The sequence below is a fragment of the Ananas comosus genome, linkage group 1 (assembly GCF_001540865.1).
Source record: "Ananas comosus cultivar F153 linkage group 1, ASM154086v1, whole genome shotgun sequence".
NCBI lineage: Eukaryota > Viridiplantae > Streptophyta > Magnoliopsida > Poales > Bromeliaceae > Ananas > Ananas comosus.
Genome location: NC_033621.1, coordinates 13,272,422 through 13,293,448, shown reverse-complemented (window position 1 = coordinate 13,293,448; position 21,027 = coordinate 13,272,422). Strand labels below are relative to the sequence as shown.

General features: G+C 32.0%; 3 protein-coding genes across 5 annotated transcripts in view; 1 reads left to right on the top strand and 2 right to left on the bottom strand.

Moving 5' to 3' along the window:
• LOC109712567 (protein NRT1/ PTR FAMILY 5.10-like) lies at positions 16-980 on the bottom strand. Its single transcript, XM_020236199.1, has 2 exons — positions 469-980; positions 16-159 (listed from the first exon to the last, which is right to left on the bottom strand). Exons 1-2 carry the CDS (start codon positions 975-977, stop codon positions 114-116), a joined length of 555 nt encoding a protein of 184 aa, XP_020091788.1. The 5' UTR covers positions 978-980; the 3' UTR covers positions 16-113.
• LOC109712537 (protein NRT1/ PTR FAMILY 5.10-like) lies at positions 2,859-9,215 on the bottom strand. Its single transcript, XM_020236146.1, has 4 exons — positions 8,999-9,215; positions 8,675-8,892; positions 4,095-4,612; positions 2,859-3,768 (listed from the first exon to the last, which is right to left on the bottom strand). The coding sequence occupies exons 1-4, from the start codon at positions 9,114-9,116 to the stop codon at positions 2,988-2,990; spliced, it is 1,635 nt and encodes a 544-aa protein (XP_020091735.1). The 5' UTR covers positions 9,117-9,215; the 3' UTR covers positions 2,859-2,987.
• The window catches only part of LOC109712556 (protein NRT1/ PTR FAMILY 5.10-like), a 13,888-nt gene continuing 12,492 nt past the window's right edge, over positions 19,632-21,027 (top strand). The window contains exons 1-2 of one of the 3 annotated variants that reach the window (XM_020236182.1): positions 19,632-19,792; positions 19,898-20,115. In XM_020236182.1, coding sequence (XP_020091771.1) covers positions 19,789-19,792; positions 19,898-20,115 — 222 coding nt within the window. In that variant the 5' untranslated portion in view covers positions 19,632-19,788. The other 2 variants (XM_020236177.1, XM_020236187.1) reach the window with 2 other exon arrangements.

Below are 21,027 nucleotides of genomic sequence, written 5' to 3'. Positions count from 1 at the left end.
TTAAACTCACCGTAAAATTTCTCATAGGTCGCTATACAGTCCACTCAGAGTCGTCAAGTGCCATCAGATTTTTCTTATAGAGAGATAATGTTGTAGGTGATTCAGCTTTTGCATCATCTCTTCATAAGGAAATTTAACGCCGTCACTTGATAGCTCGACCTAATTGTGGCACACAGCGATCACGAGGAATCAAATTTGAGAATTGTGCTGGAATGCTTTTAGAAGCAATATTTACTATTCACTTGCTTACAAACTTTATATTCCTTGAATGTCTTGGGTTTACTATTAGCTGTCATAGTAGCATGAATCTAAGAGCCAAAAAATTAGAAACAAGTGAATCACATATGCTTCTAGGAGTATTCGAGCTCAACTCCAAATTTGATGATCTAGGTAAAATTTTGCTACATGTTTGGCAACTAATGGTGCATTTTAAGTCATCTCAAGGTAAGAAGTGTAGAATGAACATACTCGTCTTGTTGTCTTTCTTTGTCTTCTCTCGGTCGAAGAAGGCTTGCTTTCCAACTCCTCGCCAACGACACGAACGCCTTGCCTATTCGGGCAAAGGGGCTCTCTTGTTCCACTACATAAATTCTATACGTCTTCGTCCCGAGCAAGAAGACAACAAGAGCGAAGGACATAATAATAGCGGGGATTCCAAAGCCAAGGCCCCAACCAACGTTATCCTGAACGTAACTTAGTATGATATACGCAAAGGTCATGCCCGTGGACGTGACAAAGTACCACCAGTTAAAGAAGGAGCCTCGCGAGGCGCACTCCTTTGGCTCATTCTGGTCGAATTGGTCGGCTCCGAATGCTAGTCCGCAAGACTTGTTGCCGCCTTGAGCAAAGGCTACGAGATAGAGAGATACGTAGAAGAAGGCCACTTGAAAAGGCGAAGGTTGGCATGTCGAAGAATTTGCGGAGTCCATGCATTTCGGAGGGCGGAGAAATGGGAGTGTGGATGAGATAGCTAACATGCCGTAGCCCTGCAAAAATGATCAAATTTTGAGTGCACAAAAAGAAAATATTACCGACCGTCCCTAGGGCAAGTGATAAAGGACTTGGTGGTTGGTACCCGAGACCCAATTTCGAATCCTAGTTGATTCACATTTCCAGCTAAGTTTATTTATAAATAAAATAAACGAAGCGGGTAGCGTGCTACCTATCTCTCTCAAAAAAAAAAAGAAAAAAAAAGAAAATATTAATTGTGCCATTTGAAAGGTAATTTCTAAGTTAATTGAAACTTAATGGCTTGTTGAAATGTTGATAAAAAATGTCTTTAAATTCCCAGCTCTTCTCTTTGCTTGTGGACTAGTTGATGTATAAAGAAAAATTATCTGTTAAGTAATAAATATTTGTGCTAATATCCCTAGTTAAAGCAATAATAGGGCATTAGAACTATGTTGTTAAATGGATTTTTCTCGGAAATATATTTTTTTAAAAAAATTGAAGTTATGNAACGAGAGAACGAAAAGAAGAGAGAAAGAGGAAAGAGAAAGCGGACCGAATTTGCAAAAACGAAAAAGGTGGCCCGATTTTGCAAACGCCCAAAATAAGTGAATTTTTTATGCAAATTGGCCTTTTAATTACTATATATATATATATAACCAATGTAGGTGAAAATATACTTATTTAAACAATTTGCAGCTGTTTCACTTAATTACCATCCATTTATTCCTTTTTTTTGCTCTCCTTTTTTCACTTGCCCGAAAGTGTCCTATAGTGTGAAAAAAGCTGTTCGACGAAACGCATTGGAGCATAGTGGATTATAGTTTTACCCTATTTTCTAAAGTAGTATAATTATGCTTTAAAAATTACGTTATTATTTTTTTTCTCTCTCAAACTTTTTATAGGATAAATTTTCTACTGATGTAGCGTAGTTTAACTATACTATATTTTTAAAGGTATCCAAATAGGACCTTAATGCAATTCGAGCCTGCAGGATCAAAATCCCTCGATTGCTTCGATAGTCTTTATTTGCTGTAGAATCAAATGCTCCAAATTATTGTTTTCGTTTTCGGACTTCACCCATTACAGCAGAAGATTCGAATCTTCTAATGTCAAACACTCTATTACTGATAAGTGTAGCTAAAAGCAGGCAGAGCAAATAAGGAACCTGTTGTTATGCCTTTTGAAGCGCCATGCTACTTTAATAGAGACAACAAAAAAAAAAAGGAAAAACTTCAAATACCACCCTAGTAGTTTAACACTTTTTCACTTTAATATCTTTTGATTTAAAGTGTATCAATTTAGTATCTGTGTTTTCATTTTTATTTTTTTATTATCGATTCTATTAATTTTTTTCGTTAAATCAGTGACAAAGTTAAAAGTAAAAAGTACCAAAGTAAATATTCGATAAACTTAGGTGAGGTATCTGAAGTTTTTTGTATATAATTTAACGAAATATTAACGGAGAAGCTGACGAAAAGATAAAAATAAAATCATAGAACACTAACTTGATACACTTTAAACCATAGGGTACTAAAATGAGAAAGTGTGAAACCACAAGGGTGATATTTGAAGTTTACCCAAAAAGAAAAAAAAAAAGAAAAACAGAGACTCTCTCTTTTGGTCTCTTCACATGTTTCCTCTAGTATAATCCATTTGTGTTGAATATAAAATATAAAAAACATTATTTTCTAACGGTTTAAGTTTTTTTGTGAGCAACAATTAGTTTATATAATTTTAACATGATATAGAGTAAGAGGTCCTGAGTTCTAGTCTCACTAAGCTTCTAGCATAATTAATTTTCTCTTTCCTAGCACTATTTGTGAATTTATTACAAAAAAAGACTACTTATGATACATGCATCAAGGATTTAAACATAAAAATAAAAATATAAAGAAGAGGAGATAAAATAAATTGAATATCTTACTTTGAATTTGAAATTATACAAGAATTTAAAGCATCCTACAATCATCAAAGAACTTTTACAATGTTGTGGAAATATGTACTTAAGATTATATTTCTCCTTAGTACTCATGCTATCAGAAATCAATCTTCTTCTTATAGTTATAATTGCGCGTAAAGTACAAGAATAAGCATAATTCTAAAACACCGAGACCTGCGAGAAGCAAATAGAAGTAATCGAGATGCGCTCGGTTTAAGTTATTCGAGAACCAACTATCACCGTTCTTGCTTGTCATTTCATCGATCATGGAAATGAGAGCACTACTAATAAAACTACCGATCCCCATTATACTCGTGTAGAGAGCGAGCCCGAGGCTTCTTAAACCGTCGGGGACCTGATCGTAGAAGAACTCCTGCAATCCTACAACAATAAACACATCGGCGAGCCCAATGAGCATGTATTGAGGAACCAACCACCAAAAGCTCATTGGAATAGTGGCTTTTGGCTCGTCGATCAAGCCGAAATCTTGAGCCGTCTTAAGCCTCTTCATTTCCACTAGAGCTGCTACTATCATTGAGATAAAGGATATGGTCATTCCAATGCCGACTCTTTGAAGCATGGTGATGCCCGAATGTAGCTTCGAAAACTTCTGAGCTAAGGGCACGAGGATTCGATCGTATATGGGGACGAAGGCCATGATAGTTAGACTTCCGAAGCTTTGTAGAGCCGCGGGTGGAACTTGTATGCTTGAAGTGATGCTTCTATCTAAAGTCCTTCCTTGCTTAGTGAAGAAGGTGGCCAATTGAGCGAAGGCGACGGCATATACTAAGCTTGTCGCCCATATCGGGAACAATCGGAGGACTCTCTTGGCTTCTTCTATGCGACTTTGTTCACATTCATCTTCCCTAGTCAAAAATCTGCAAAATTATATTGGTTAGCAAAGTTCGACACTCCATGTAAAACTTATCCTAAAATTTCACATAGGTCGATGTACAATCCACTCAAATTGTCAAGTGCCATTAGATTTTCCTAATAGAGAGATAATGTTACAGGTAATTCAGCTGTCACATCATCTCTTCATAAGAAAATTTTAACGTCGTCACTTGATGGCTTGACCTAATTGTTACGCACAATCATCACGAGGATTCAAATTTGATGATCTAGGTGAAATTTTGCTATATGTTTGGTGACTTAGTGGTGCAATTCTAGTAATCTCAAGTTAAGAAGCGTAGAATGAACATACTTGTCTTGTTGTCTTTCTATATCTTCTCTCGGTTGAAGAAGGCTCGCTTTCCAATTCCTCGCCAACGACACGAACGTCTTGCCTATTCGGGCAAAGGGGCTTTCCTTGTCCACTACATAAAATCTATACATCTTCGTCCCGAGCAAGAAGATGATAAGAGCGAAGGACATAATAACACCAGGGATTCCAAAGCCGACGCCCCAACCGATGTTATCCTGAACATAACTTAGTACGGCAACCGCAACGGTCATGCCCATGGACATGACAAAGTACCACCAGTTAAAGAAGGAGCTCCGCGAGACGCTCTCCTTTGGGTCATTTTGGTCGAACTGGTCGGCTCCAAATGCTAGGCCACAAGGCTTGTCGCCGCCTTGAGCAAAGGCTATGAGATAGAGAGATACATAGAAGAAGGCCACTTGAAAAAGCGAAGGTTGGCATGTCGAAGAATTCGCGGAGTCCATACATTTCGGAGGGCGGAGAAATGGGAGTGTGGATGAGAGAGTCAACATGCCGTAGCCCTGCGAAAATGATCAAATTTTGAGTGCACAAAACGAAAATATTAGTAGTGCCATTTGTAGGTAATTTCTAAGTTTCTTGAAACATGATGGCTTGTTGAAATGTTGATGAAAAATGCCTTTAAATTCCTAGTTCTTCTCTTAATTTGCTGGTGGACTAGTTGATGTGAAGTAAAATTACCTGTTAGGTAATAAATCTTTGTGCTAATGTGCCCCAATGAAAGCTATAGGACACTAAAACAACTTAAAGTTAATGTGAGGATTAAGACAAATTTATTAAGATTAAGTAGCATAATTGCATGTTCAATATCCAAATAGGGTGATATGATAACTGATTTATACTTACTATGCAAAACTCTTGTGCAATAAATCTTATCAGTTTAATTGAGTGAATGGTGGCAATATTCAATGCATATGTATGCCATAAGTAATTTAGGTGCTGTTAATACCACTATCTTTTCAAATAGGTGAGAAAGATTAATGACCAAAGGTTTAGAAAATTTAGAAGTGATGAAAATCAAAAAATAAAATAAAAAGAAAAAGAAGAAGAAGTGCACAAGTACTAATGTTGAAACTAACTCACTGATTAGTAGGAAAAATGTGCCCCACTTTTTTTTTCTTTTTTTTTTTTTTTTGGGAAAACTTCAAATACCACTCTTATAGTTTCGTACTTTTTCACTTTAGTACTTTATGGTTTAAAGTGTATCAATTTAATAACTTGTGGTTTCGCACTTTCTCACTTTAGTACCCTGTGGTTTAAGTTGCATCAATTTAGTACCATGTGGTTTCATTTTTCTCTTTTCGTCAACTCCTCTGTTAATATTTCGTTAAATTATATACAAAAAATTCAGATACCCTATTTAGGTTTATTGAATATTTACTTTAGTACCCTTTATTTTTAACTTTGTCACTGATTTTTTTTTTCCTTCATTAATATTTCGTTAAATTATATACAAAAAACTTCAGATACCCTATCTAGATTTATCGAACATTCACTTTAGCACTTTTTAATTTTAAATTTCTCACTGATTTAACGAAAAAAATTAGTGAAATAGATAATAAAAAAAGAAAAATGAAACCACATGATACTAACTTGATACACTTTAAACTATATAGTACTAAAGTGAGAAAGTGCGAAACCACATGGGCTAACGTAATACACTTTAAACCATAAGATACTAAAGTGAGAAAATGTAAAACCACAAGGAGGGTATTTGAAGTTTACCATTTTTATTTGAAGAAATTAACTTCACCTACCAGAAAAGGACTTGAATACACACACACACACACACACACACACACACACACACACAAACTGTGGAGTGCAAGTAATTAATTGCATAGAAAAAGTTGTTGATAATCCAACTTGATCAACAAGGTTGAGAGGTCCAAATTCACATCCATTTCCCTTTCCCTCATCTACCACCCATCATATTATTAAACTACCTTAACAGGGCATAGATTCCTACACCTTTTTCTTTGGGTTCAACCATAGTTAGTTAATTCGGATTCGGCAAAAATTCGGTACGGGTATAATTCGGATAAAATTCGTCTTCTAATTATTAAATTCGTTGAAAAATACGGCTAAAAAACGGATTCGGTTATTATTCGGATACGTGATTTATACGGGTATTATACGTTTATCAATTAAAAANGCGGACAGCACGCAACGTAGCAGACGGCGTCGGGCGAGATGGGACTATAGGAACTGTAGCCGCGACCCTCTTTCTCCCGGCGCCGGCCAGGGCAACGGCGGAGGAGGACGACGACGAGCGTCGCCGACTCGCGGGCCTTTTTTTTGGGCGAAAACGGATGGCGTCGGGGGAGGTGGAAATCGTAGCCGCGCCCTCTTGCTCCCGGCGCCAGCCAGGGTGGCGGCGGAGGAGGACGACGATGCTCGTCGTCGCCAACTCGCGAGCCGATTTTTTGGACGAATTATTCGCGAATCGCGAATAATTCGCGGATAATTTTTTTTGGAGAAAAAAACGCGTTTTTTTTCGCACTTTTGGAAAAAATACGTTTCATGCCGTTTAATTCGGCTAATCAAAAATTCGCGAATAATTCACGTATTATACGCGAATTTACTAACTATGGGTTCAACATCATGTCATAATTGTGCTTCAGTAAAAGGACAAAATTTAAAAAAAAAAAAAAACAAGAAAAAGGTTTTGCACATTTTAAAGGACAAATTGGATAGAGATGTACAATTAATCTCTATGCTGTTCCAACCTTGGTTTCCAATGCTGTAGGGTTATGGGGTTTGATTAGTTTTATATATATATATATAGAACATTGTACAACCAAATACAGTGAGATCTCAACATCCCATTATGAAATTGGATTATCTTACAAGATACCAATTTCCTCTCCCAATAAGTAAGATGAAATTGTATTATTTCTATAGTTTGACCTTTATACCTTATAATCTTTAATATTGTCAACAAAACTCAGCTTAATTGTGCACTTCTTATAGATTATATATATATATATATAGAGAGAGAGAGAGAGAGAGAGAGATGTAGCATGAATTTATGCATAGTTTTGAAACATATGTTCTAAAATACCGACCTTCTCTAAAGCAAGTGACAAAGGACTTGATGATTAGTACCCGAGACCCAAGTTCGAATCCTAGTTGATTCACATTTCCAGCTAAGTTTATTTCTAAATGAAATAAACGAAGCGGATAGCGTGCTATTTATATCTCTAAAAAAAAAAAAATCTTCTAAAATATTATTCATGAGTCAATTTTGGATTTACAAATTTAGTAACTTATTTATCGTCTAAAAATCGACATCTTTTTATCTATTAATTCTCCAATTTAAAATAGTTCTTATACTACTTGTTACGCGTATATATAATACTGACTCAATAATAAAATTTTTAAAAAAATTTAATGCGCAAGAAGGAATACTCTATTCTTAATTAGCCTCTATATGGTCCACAAATATTTTAGAAAATAAAAATAAAAACAAAATGGTCAGTGCTTTATTATTTATTATAAAAATGAAAGGAGATTTCCTGAACCATAGGTCATTTTAAAATATATTCTTCAATTTTTTTAATTCACAATTTATTTTTTTTAACTTTTTATTTTTTTTAAGCTATTATGGTCAATTAAGTTAAAATTTTTTGTTAAATTCAACAAATTTAATTAGTTAATAGTTCGTAAATGTTTTAATTTCGTTCGCTGAAAGTACATATTACCGTTAAATAATTTAATAAAATTATAGACAAATATAATAAAACCTTTATTTTAATTAACTAATACAAGGATGAAACCAGAAATTAAATCTAAAAGGATAAAAAAAGTATAGATTTTTTTGTACTTATAAATTTTCGACCGTTAGATCTATTCCTTTGATTATTTCTATCCATTAGATCATACTATACAACCAACCACCCACTCCACTCAACCCTAGGGACCACTATCACCATAAACGAGAGCTATTATTATCCTAATCGAAAATTATTATCATCCTAACTGCACAATCCTTAATCCAAAGGCCGAAAGCTTATGAATACAAAAGAGTTTATACTTATAAGACTACATTAACTCTAGCCTTATATTTATTTATATATCTTAAAAAAAATTTATAAAATAAATTATAACAAAAGTTCCATATATAAAACACAAACTTTTTATGAAAAAAAAAACTTTTACTTTGACCCCTAGAATTTGTAAGGTTGTGATTTTTACTATGAACGCTATGATTATTGTGAGCATTTTAAATAAAGTAATGTGAATGAAAAAATCCGTACATTTTAATCAAAAAATTGTACCTGATAGTTTTGGGCAGTTATTGGGTAGCTTTTTGGGTAATCTTTACGGTCATTGCGAAGGGGAAGGAGCAAAAAAAAAAAAAAAAAAAAAAAAGGCGTATGAGCGCACTCTTCATGTAACGTACAGCAAAAATGTTAACATGGAGTTATTAAAATTATAATTTACATATACTTTATACCATTAAATATTAATTTTTAATATTTATTTAGTTTGCTTAGATAAAAAATTTTATATAGCATATTTATCGAATTAGATTTTAATTTTTAGAAAGAGCTATTACGGACCGTGGCGTAGAGGCCGGCGGCGAGGACGATGATGCGGTAGCGGCCGAGGAAGGAGTCAGCGAGGAAGGCCCCGAGCAGCGGCAGCATGGACGCGGTGCCCGACCAGGCGTTCACGGCGGCGGCGGCGGTGGCGGTCGACTGCCCCAGCGGCCCCGTCAGGTACGTGATCAGGTTCGACGACACGCCGTAGAACGCGAACCGCACCGCAAACTCGAGCGCTAATGCACATGATCGGAATCCGATGATACAGAGACCGTCGAATTACAATTACGTCATCCGACGGACGAAGAATTTTAGTGAGAGAGAAAGAGGAGGGGGTCGTACCCATGACGAATAGCGCGGCGGTCCAGCGGCCGGAGGAGGAGTGGCGGACGGGGCGGCCGCGGTAGTCGACGACGCCGATCAACGGCTCCGATCCACCGAGGAGGGGATCCGAATCCATTTCCAATCCCGCTCTCCTTTCTCTCTTTACTTTCTCTCTCTTTAGTTTCGCTCTCGGAGACGAAATTATATGTTTGGTGAATTTGAACAAACAAGTCTTATATAGCGTGAAACCGCAGCCGAAAAGTATTTGGTGGGGGTGGGGAGGACCTCTTCCCCGCGGCGTCAGATCGTAGTCTCCGTCGCTCATGCTATTTTAAGATTTGCAGTGTTTAGACGATGGACGGTAGATAAGATAGTCTCGTGGCGTGGGACCATACGTCCCCGCCAACATTGTGTACTGCAAGGATTAAATCACTTTTTAGCACTTTTTATCTGCGTACTTAAATTACTAATATCTTAAATTGAGTTATTATTCGACAAAATTAGATATTTACGAAAACTTTAATTCTCAAAAAAAAATTTATTTTTACTAAAAAATAATAAAATAAAATCAAATAAAATAACCACGAAGGAGACCAAGTCGACGAGAATACAGTGAGTAATAATAATAAGACAAAAACGTTTACCAAACTCTTGTATATGTGTGTCTCCCTCTGTACGCATATACATGTAATTAAGTATGCGACTATATCAAAGAGAGTTTGACACGACAATCCAACACACTGATCTTTACCTGTTCTTACCTTCGAGTTGGTGAGTTAGATCACTTGTGTAGCTTCTTACATTAATCATAAGCTAAATTATGCATTTGATTCTCAAATTATGAGCTATATGTCACACTTTGATTCTAATATTTTAATTTATTATAACTTTTATTTTAAAATTTGGATAAACTTCAAATATCATTCCCGTAGTTTCGTACTTTCTCACTTTAGTACCATGTGGTTTAAAATGTGTCAATTTAGTACACTATGTTTTTATTTTTTCTCTTTTCGTCAGCTCCTTCGTTAACATTTCATTAAATTATATAGAAAATACTTCAGATATCTCACATAGATTTATCGAATATTCACTTTAGTATCTTTTCGTTTTAACTTTGTTATTAATTTAACGAAAAAAAATTAGTAGGGGGATAATAAAAAGAGAAAAATAAAATTATAGTGTACTAAATTGATACATTTTAAACCGCAAGATATTAAAATAAAAAAAGCGGAACCACATGGTTGGTATTTAAAATTTTTTCTTAAAAATTTTGAATTATTATAATTAAATTTTACAATCTAATTTAATTGATTAAATATCTATCAATTACTAATGTAGAAGTGATGATGCGATGCAATGATAATTAAAATACTATGTGACTTCCACATCAGTGGCACGTCACATATTTAGTCGATTAAATTAAATTGTAAAATTATTGTAATAATAATTTATAAAGTTTGAGCGAAAAGTTATAATAATAAATAAATGTTGGAGTAGTAAAGTGTCAGGCCTCTCTTAGTTTGAGGACTAAAATGTAATTTAGTCTTAAAAAAAACAATAGAAATTGAAAAGATAAAAGATTAGGAGGCAAGAGATTAGGAGAACTCATCTATATTTATCTTCTTTTCTTTTTTCTTTTTTTTTTTTTCGCTTTGGCTAAATTGCATTTTGGTCCTCAAACTGTGAGGTGCATAATACTTTGCTCCTTAAACTTTAATTTATTGCGGCTTTTGGCTCGAACTATTTGCATTGTTGAAAATGTATCGCTGAAATAGTAGTAATGCGGCAACTTACTTAAATATTCACATGCTATCAATCATATTCTCTCGTCATCAACTATGATAATATTATATATTACTGTCACATTAACAACACGTTATCATTTAGACAGCTAAATCGCACTATAAAATTTAATTATAATAATCTAAAAAATTTATATTAAAAATTATAATAAATAATTAAAGTTTGATAACCAAATTGGTATGCGACCCATTGTTCGAAGATCAAAAGTGCAATTTAGCCTTACGCCTCCGGTGCTCAAACTATACGATAAACAAATTTTAGTTCTCAAATTTTAATATGTCTAATAATTTATTTTAATTTATTAAATACTAATTTGTCGATAAAATGATAGTAATTTAATACTTTCATTATTATTAAATCATCAACTATTTTATTAAATGAAAGAGAATAAGAAAAAAATCAAACAGAGGTTGAGAAACAAATAAAATAAAATTATTTTTTTATCTAATTAGAGAAAACAATTTTTATAGATAATGATCCAAATAAGATCTCACGTTTTTAAAATTATTTTAAAACATCACATCACCATGTTGTTGATGTGATGAAACTGTCCCCACCATTTGAAGCACCCTCATTGGATAAACCCAAAGCCGTACTAGAGCTTATCTTTGTGGACTCTCTCTCTCTCTCTCTCTGAGACCCTTCAATCACGTGCCACGTGGCATAATTCGTGGTTTCGTATTTTTTCACTTTAGTGCCATATAATTTAAAGTATATCAAGTTAGTATCTTGTGGTTTCATACTTTTTCAGTTTAGTACTATGTGATTTCAAGTGTATCAAGTTAGTACCTTGTGGTTTCAGTTTTCTCTTTTTAACACCCATTTCGGGGTATATAATTTAACGAAATATTAAACCACAGGGTAGTAAAGTGAGAAAGTGTGAAACCACAGGGTACTAGCTTGATACACTTTAAACCATAAGGTAGTAAAGTGAAAAAGTGCGAAACCATAAGAGGTTATTTGAAGTTTCCCCTAATTTAATATATTTTTATTCGTAACATTTAATAGCATTATTTATTTATAAAAAAAAACTTTAAATATCATCTCCATAGTTTCACATTTTCTCACTTTAATATTATGTGATTTAAGATGTGTCATTTCCATACCTTGTGATTTTATTTTCTCTTTTTGTTATCTACTTTTACTATTTTTTTCATTAAATCAGTGAAAAAATTAGAACTAAAAGGCAGTAAAGTGAATAATTGATAAACTATAGGTGGGATATCTGAAGTTTTTTGTACATGATTTAACGAAAAATTAGAAGAGGGACTGACGAAAAGAAAAAAATGAAACCACGAGATACTAAATTGATACACTTTAAGACACCGGGTACTAAAATGAGAAAGTACGAAACCACATTGATGGTATTTGAAGTTTACCTTAAAAATAATTAACTGCTAATAGCTAACAAAATTACTTTGATAATTTTTTTTAACTTAATTAGCTGAATAACTAAATAAAAAATTTAGAAATTTTAGAGGTGTGGATCGAAAATAAAAATTTAAAATAATTTCAAAATATCTTATATGTAGTTGAAGGGATCTTCACACATTTTTATCCATTTCAAATTTTTAAATATATATTTTTAAATGAGTTCGACTTGTCAACAACGCCACATAGATATAGCCACCAACACAATATCAGCAACCCCACCATAGATGATATTTTGGTAGTCAAATTCAAATTTATTAAAATTTATTATTTAAAGTTTTTGAATTATTATTATAATTAAATCTCACAGCCCAATTTAGTTAACAATATTGATGAATTGTTGATATAAAAAATAATATAGTAGTATTGTAATGAACTAGAATTATATTAGGGTTATATTTTAGTATATAGTAAATAGATTCTAGTTAATTGTATATATAATTATAATAATAGTGTTTAATAGTGTTTCTTAATAAAATTCTAGTTAATTGTATATATAATTATACTTAATTGGTATAATTTGATTTAATTTGATTTAATAGTGTTGAATAGTGTTTTCTAATAAAATTCTAGTTAATTGTATATATAATTATACTTAATTGGTATAATTTGATTTAATTTNTTATAATGAAACGCTGACTTTGATTTAATGAAACTGACATGTAAAATAATGACATATCAAATTAATTTGATTTAATTATATTTAATAGTGTTTTTTAATAAAATCGTAATTTGATTTAATTTGATATAATAATGTTTCCTAATATAATTCTTATTAATTGTATATATAATTATATTTAATTGGTATTATTTGTTAATTGGTATAATTTAATTTAATTTGATTTAATAGTGTTTCCTAATAAAATTGTTATTCTATATTTGAGTATAATTATAATAATAGTGTTTAATAGTATTTTCTAATAAAATTCTAGTTAATTTTATATATAATTATATTTAATTGGTATAATTTGATTTAATTTGATTTAATAATGTTTCCTAATATATAATTATTATTCTATATTTGAGTTTGACACGTAGCAAGCATATAAAAAGACACGTGTCAGTTTTATACCAAGGATTCTACTTTAGTATATAGTAAATAGAATAGATAATGCAATAATTATTAAGATGTTATATTATTTTTAGTTACTCAATTAGGTCCTCGGACTTAATCGTAATAATTCAAAAAATTTGAGACATAAATTATGTAATAAATTAAGGTTTGATGAGGAAAGCGTTACGCATCAAACAAATTGCGGACCAGAATTGCAATTTACCCTTTAATTTCTTGTATAGAGAGAGAAAATAAGAGAAAGTGAAATTTTTATTAAACTTAATGGTAATTATTATATAATTTTACTAGCTTTTAGCAAACGCAAATATTGTTTCTAACACCTATATTTTATGAACTTAGTAATTTAAAGATTTATTTTATACAAGGGCATATTTGGTTGAAACATTTGAGATTTGGAATAAAAATGAAAATGATTCATTTTTATTGTTGGTGGTTGATTTAATAGATAAGCACTCAGATTTTCAATTCCATGAAAAATCGAATACTCTGAAAATAATATCAAATCAACTTTGATTCGGGAAAGAGTTAAAAAAAAGGACCTTTTTTCACTAGTAATAATTATTTAAATTAAAATTAATAATATTAGATCTTAGATAAGTTATAAGTTTAAATTTAAATTTAAATTATGTGATAAATTCGTATAATCTCTAATTTTTTTACAAAATTTTAAAAATCTTTCTCCTCCCCAGATGCTTTATAAATAAGGGAGTTCAGGTTGTGTCTAGGCCAGGACAAAGTCGCTAAGTAGGGATGTCAACTCGTCAGATTCGAAACGAATTTTTAAAAAATTTAAATTCGAATTCGACAATCAAAATCCAAATCAAAATGTTAATTCAAACCCGAATTCGCATCCGAACCTGACGCGCTTTAAAAATTCACATCTAAAATCGAATTCAATAAAAAAATCCAAAACCCGATCCTAATTCCGAACTCGAAATAATTATTTTTTTATTTACTCTATTTCTAAACATATTGTATTAAAATTTAATTTTTTTAAATATTAACTTAAATATGATATTAAGCATTTAAATATATTATATAAAATCTATTCAATTTTGAATCAGGTAGAGATAAAATTTAGGATTAATTTCATGCAAATCCGTGCAAATATAGTGAATAGCAAATATATCCCTACAAAGTTCAACTTTCATATATTATTCCTACAAAAGTTCTGATATTTTGAAACATGTCCTTTTGGTTTGTTACTCTTAGAGAGCTATTAGAAAATCATTTATTTTTTCAATTTTACCACTATAAATATGTCTCTCTAAAAGTCATAACAGTATAATATAAGAAGGATAAAAATATAAAAAACTAATCAAGATTAAGTATTTAACCTATGATTAACTAAAACTTTCTAACGAATTTTAACAGTAAGAACATATTTGAAAACATCAGGACTTTTACAGAGACAATATATATATATATATATAAATTAAATTTTATAGAAATATATTTATGATTTACTATATTTACAAAGATACGTATGAAATTAATTCTAAAATTTATGTACCAAGCCGAATGTGTCGGATTTTATTTTGTAAATTATATTTATTTAGTAAAATTTCGATTACACGCACTCATCATCATCCTAAATTCCGTCTCGGTACACCTAAACCTGAAATCAGTGTCACTTTGTCGTGTTATCGGCGTACCAGGCGTCACTATCCAATCGAAAGTCTGTAAAATAAAGACTCAAAACGAATCTCCAATGATCAAGTACTATCTCAAAATATTAATAATTAATAAGTTAATTAATTAAGTAATTAATGTTGATAATACCATCTGATTATCTTTCCCACACGCAGCAGAGTTCAGTTTTAAAATGCAGATAGTACGAGCAGGACAGAGAGCAAAAGCGAATACCGTCGGTACCACCTCAAAACCACTGCTACCCCCAGTTCCATCCATACCTCCCGCCTTCATATATTGTGTCACAATATAAATATAAATATGGGTAAATTACAAAAAAATATTTAATAATATCTATTTTTTTATTTTTTATATTATTCAAAAATTTATATTTTATTTTTTTAAAAAAATTTATTCATAGAAAAAATAGGTTGTAATAAAATAATCAAATTACTTCTCATTTTTTTGGACGGAGAGATGGACGAGGGCGAGGGCGAAGGTGAGGGCGAGGGCGAGGGTGAGGCGGCAAAGACGGGCAAGGGTGTGTGTGTGGGTATGGCCAGATAGGTGGGCAAGAGCGAGGCGGCGGAGGACGAGGCGGCACGGCGGAGGGTGAGGCGCCGCGGCCATGGATAAAGGAGGAGGAGAGTTTCAGAAATATTTTGAGTATAAGAAACATGATATAAATGAAATCCTAACGAAACACTAAGGGCCCGTTTGTTTTGGTGTAAGTAGAGTGATGGAACTCAAGTTCCATCACGTTCGTTATTTGTTTTGGTATAACTGAAAAATATAATGTAACTCAAGTTACGTTAGAGCTCCACTTCTCCTACTCTCGACTTCCGGCTCTAAAGTACCGAACTCGACTTCCACCACACTCAACTTTCTCTAAACAATTTATTAAACAGTAAAACCTAAACTCTATTTTCTTTATAATGGGTTAGAATTACTTTATTTATAATAAATTAAGATTATCTTTAAATAATAATAAAAAATTTAATTATATAATAGGTTAAATTTTATAGTGATAAATTTATTACTATATTTAGGAGATAATGGGATCCACTTACTTACATCAAAACAAACAACGGAACTCAAAAAACTAATTTTACCAGCACCAAGTTACATCAAAACAAACAGCAGAAGTGATTGAATTTAACTTTCAGTGGTACGAGTTACGTCAAAACAAACAACAGAAAAATAATCACACTTCAGGAAAATCAAACACCACTACACTTGACTTACGTTGAATCTACAAATTCATCAATCCAAACGCCCCCTAAGGGGCTGTTTGGTTGTACGTATTTGCAACTGCACTTACAACTGCAGTGCAGTTGCAAATGCGTGCAGCCACAATTCATTTGTTTGGTTAGTGAGTTGAGTTCAACTGCTGCAGTTCCAACTGTACAAGAAGGCCCAAATGCTGCAGTTGGAACTACATCCAAATTGGTCGTAGTTCTAAACTGTAGCAGTTAGTGAGGGATATGATCACCCACAAATTAATAATAATAAATAAATAAATAAATAGCTAAATAAATAAATAATATATGTATATAGGAAATAAAAATACTTATAAATAAACTCATACTAATAAAATTTTTTAGACAATACAAGCTTTGTGCAAAAAATTAATTTTTTTAAATTTATTTTATTTAAAATATAAATATAGTTTTTTTTTTCTAAATGTTTTATAGAATGTGATCGTGTATGTTAATTTAATAAGTTTTAATTAATTATAATTATTAAAATTGATAAAAAAAAATGAGAGAATCGTTTAAATTTTTAAAGTTTGATTTACATATTAAAATTAAATAAATTAAAAATTTTAAATGTGTCGATTAATAAGTTGAAGAATTATTGAAAAATATAAAAATATTATATATATCTACTTATTTATTTATAAATAGTAAATTTAAATAATTAATAAATTTATACAATTATTTTATGTTTAGTGAAGGTGACCTCACTACTCTATCTGAAGAGGTGACAAAATTCATATATACAACTATCAGCTTCATATTACCAAACAGAAGAAATATAATTGCAGCAGTTGCAACTGCGTAAAACCAAACAGACTAGGTGTAGTTATAACTGCAGCATTTGCAACTACATGTATTTCCAACTACACTGTTTCTGCAACTACATCCAACCAAACGGCCTCTAAATACGGGAGTCAAAATGAATATTTTTTATTTTTTAAGAGAGCAAAGTGCAAATTTTTGAATGACAAGGAAAAAAAAAAATAAAAAAGAATATTGATATGGAAATTTTCTGTAATTTAGCATATTAATTTTTTTCTTTCTTGTTTTAAGCGCATGACCGTCAAACAAATGTTCATCTTATTTATCTATAAATAAACAATGTTAGGTTAATTTACAATGCAAGCATGCGCCGTAATTCTACAACACCATCCTCTAAAAATTATTTTAAATTCTAGCCATCCTCAATTCTATTAATCTCTTGAACCTAACTACTGTCCAAAAATTTAAAATACTATAGTCGGATAAACAGGTTTAGTCCTATTACATCTAATATATAAGATTATTCAAAATATTATAGCCGAATTAAGAGATTTAGCCATATTATCGTATAGAACTATTTCAAATACTATAACTGGATTAAAATATTTAGCGGTATTATATCTTTTATATATATGACTATTTTAAATCCTAGAGTGTTATATTTTCTCCGTCCTAACGACTTATCTCATATCTCATATTTTCGGCTGGTGATTGGCTCTAGGCACCATCCAAAATACTATAGACGGACTCAGAGATTTAGTAATATTATATTTTTTATATAGAACTAATCCAAATTCTAGTGTGTCACATTCTCCCTCCTTTAAGTACACTTTTCGTTGTTAATTAGCTTTAATACTAATTATATCGCTTTACTTGCGCTTAACGTTTTTAACTTCTTGAATCTAATTATTACCTAAATATTATATTCAAGTTACCAGGTTTAGCCGTATTATATACATATGGACTTGATATTTCTCTTAAGAAAACTTTTTCCAAATCCTTTTCAAAATGAATTGAATTCTCATAAATTAATATATGATAACAAAAGAACACAATTAATAAGAAAAAGAAGGGAATCTCAACGCTCTCAAATTAAAACCTATTCAACTCCAACGTGCTCAAATTATCCACCAACCCCACATGGTGGCTGGCAGTCGATCGGCACACACTCCCGAGTCCAGCCTCTTGTTTTTGAAGTTTCTTCCCATCACAATCACAATAATTATAATAAATAATATTTTATTTTGGCCAAATTACTGTCAAAATTTAATTTTTTATTTTTTTTCTATATCATTTAAAAATATATATATACTCTGTCCCCTTATAAAATAAAAAATATTCACTTTAACCTTTGCCGTTAGTAATTCATTAGGGTTCCGTTTATAAATAATATTATATATATTTTTATATAAAAATATCCTCAGCCTTCTCTCCTGTGAACATGGTGAGGGCAAAATAGTGAGGGGCAAAATAATCATTTTGTCATCACAGTTCACACCGTATTTCTCGTGAATATTTTTTATTTTACAAGAGGATAAAGTGTAGATTTTTAAATGACAGAAAAAAAAAATGAAAAATCGAATTTTGACAGAATTTTTTTGTAATTTAACTTTTTATTTTACTTCAATCTTTCATAATTATTCTATCCATTGGACCAATTTACTTTTTAGATTATATTATTCTATGGACCACTAACTTAGGCTTAGTTTGGTATTGAGGTCTATTTAACGCTATTAGATAAAATAGAGCTGGGAAAAAAATATATAGGAATATATTTTTGCGTTCTCCGGTGGGACCACAGAAAATATATCGTAACCGACTCATCGCGATATGCATAACGCAATATTACGTACGAAAACAAACAGGATATTTTTCCAACGTACTTTTTTCTCACCGCACGTAACGGAATATCCTCGTAATTCCAAATGAAGCCTTAATCTTAGAAAGCTATTATTATTTTAACATTACAAATTTTGATTGAAATTTGGAAAACCTACCAACAACAATGCCTTGTTATTTTCAAAAATATAAGAGCTTAGTTTATATATATAGAGAGAGAGAGAGAGAGAGAGAGTTCGGATATGATATTTTTAAAAGCACAAACAACTTATGTTTATAAATTTTCTTTCGTTAGATCTAATTTTTTTTGACTATTTTCACCCATTAGATCATCCTATTCAATCAGCCACCAACTCAACCCTGAAAAATCACTATCATCCTAATCACACATCTCTTAATCAAAAAATTCAAAATCTAGAAGTACCAATAACTCAAGAATTTTTAAAAGTATAGAGGCTCAACTTTATATATATATAATTTGGTGCTTCTGACTCCTTGCATTTAGAGCTGTCTCTTTAATCATTTCTAATTTTTAGATTAATACTATTACCTTATAGGGACCACGTAATCCTACGAATACTATTCAATACTAGGGAGGACCGCAATCATCCCACTCGTATAATTCTTAATCCAAGAGTCAAATAATCGGAAGTACCAAATCATTTATACTTCCAATACCATAGTAGCTTTACACTCTATATATATATATATATATAATATATATATATATATATATATATATATATAATATTATATAGATATATATATATATAGAAGAGAGAGAGAGCGAGAGAGAGAGAGAGAGAGAGAGAGAGAGAGAGGGGGGGGTGCGAGGGGGGTAGAACGAAGAAGAGGACGAGGAAGAAGCGGTGGGGGGGGGGGGGCGGAAATGGATTCCTCGATCCCCTCCTCCAGGCTCGGTCGGAGCCGTGAGCGGCCTCGTTGACTACCGCGGCCGTCCGATCTACGCCGCGCTCCTCCGGCGGGTGGCCCGCCGCCTCTTCGTCATGGGTAAACCTAAAACCCCAAACCCTAGATCCATTGATGATCGATCGAATGGGAAATGATGCATGATGATGATGATGATGATGATGATGAACATTGATGGTAGTTTAGGGTTGGAGATAGCGGAGAGGTTTGCGTACTACGGGGTGGCGTCGAACCTGATAACGTACCTGACGGGGCCGATGGGGGAGACGAACGCCGCGGCGGCGGCGGCGGCGAACGCGTGGTCGGGGGCGGCGTCGATGCTGCCGCTGCTCGGCGCCCTCCTCGCCGACTCCTGCCTCGGCCGATACCGCACCATCGCCCTCGCCGCTCTCCTCTACGTCCTGGTACCCCCCCTAAACCCTAACTCTAACCCTAACCCACTACTTTACCCATTCCCCATTCCCCATTCCCCATTCCCCCTTCATTTACCCTTATTTCCTCACTACTCTCCTCTCGCCACTCCTGTTACGCTTACCCAATATAACTACCCCCGAACAACTCCCCCAAAAAGAAAAAAAGCTACTCCTACTCTTATTCCAAGTATATAGAATTAGACTATTATACTATTAATGGCAATAAATAACCGGTGTTACTATATTTTCGGCCAGATGAAAAAATGTGTGATTAGAATGATAGTTATCTTCTAAGATCGAGTGAAAGAGTGATTAAATAATACGATCTAATAAGGAAAAATGATCAAAAAAATAAATCTAACGATGAAAAACTCTAAAACACTATAGCGTTTGGTTCGGGAACAAGAGGGAGAATAAGCTCTTGTTCTCCTTTTTGTTCCCAAACGCAGCGTTTGGTACCCGAGAACAGTAGTTCCCGGGTTTCTGGAACTAGCTGGTATAAGGCTGGAATTGGTTGAAACTGTTGTTCCACCTTTTTCCTGGAACAAGCTTGTTACAAAATGAGAACAAGGTAAATTAAAGTCTAAATTTAAATTTTAATGATAGTAAATTATTAATTAATCTAATTAATATATTTAAATCATTATTTATTACTTAAATAATAAAATAAATAAATAAATAATTAAATAATTAAAATTAATTATTTATAATTAGATAATAATAATTATTAATTTAATAATTATTATTTATTAATAATTATTAATTAAATAATAATTATTAATAATTATTATTCTTAAGAAATAGATAATCGATATTATTATTAATTTATTATTTATAATTAATTATTAATAATTAGATAATTATTATTAATTAATTTATTACTTATAATTAATTATTAATAAT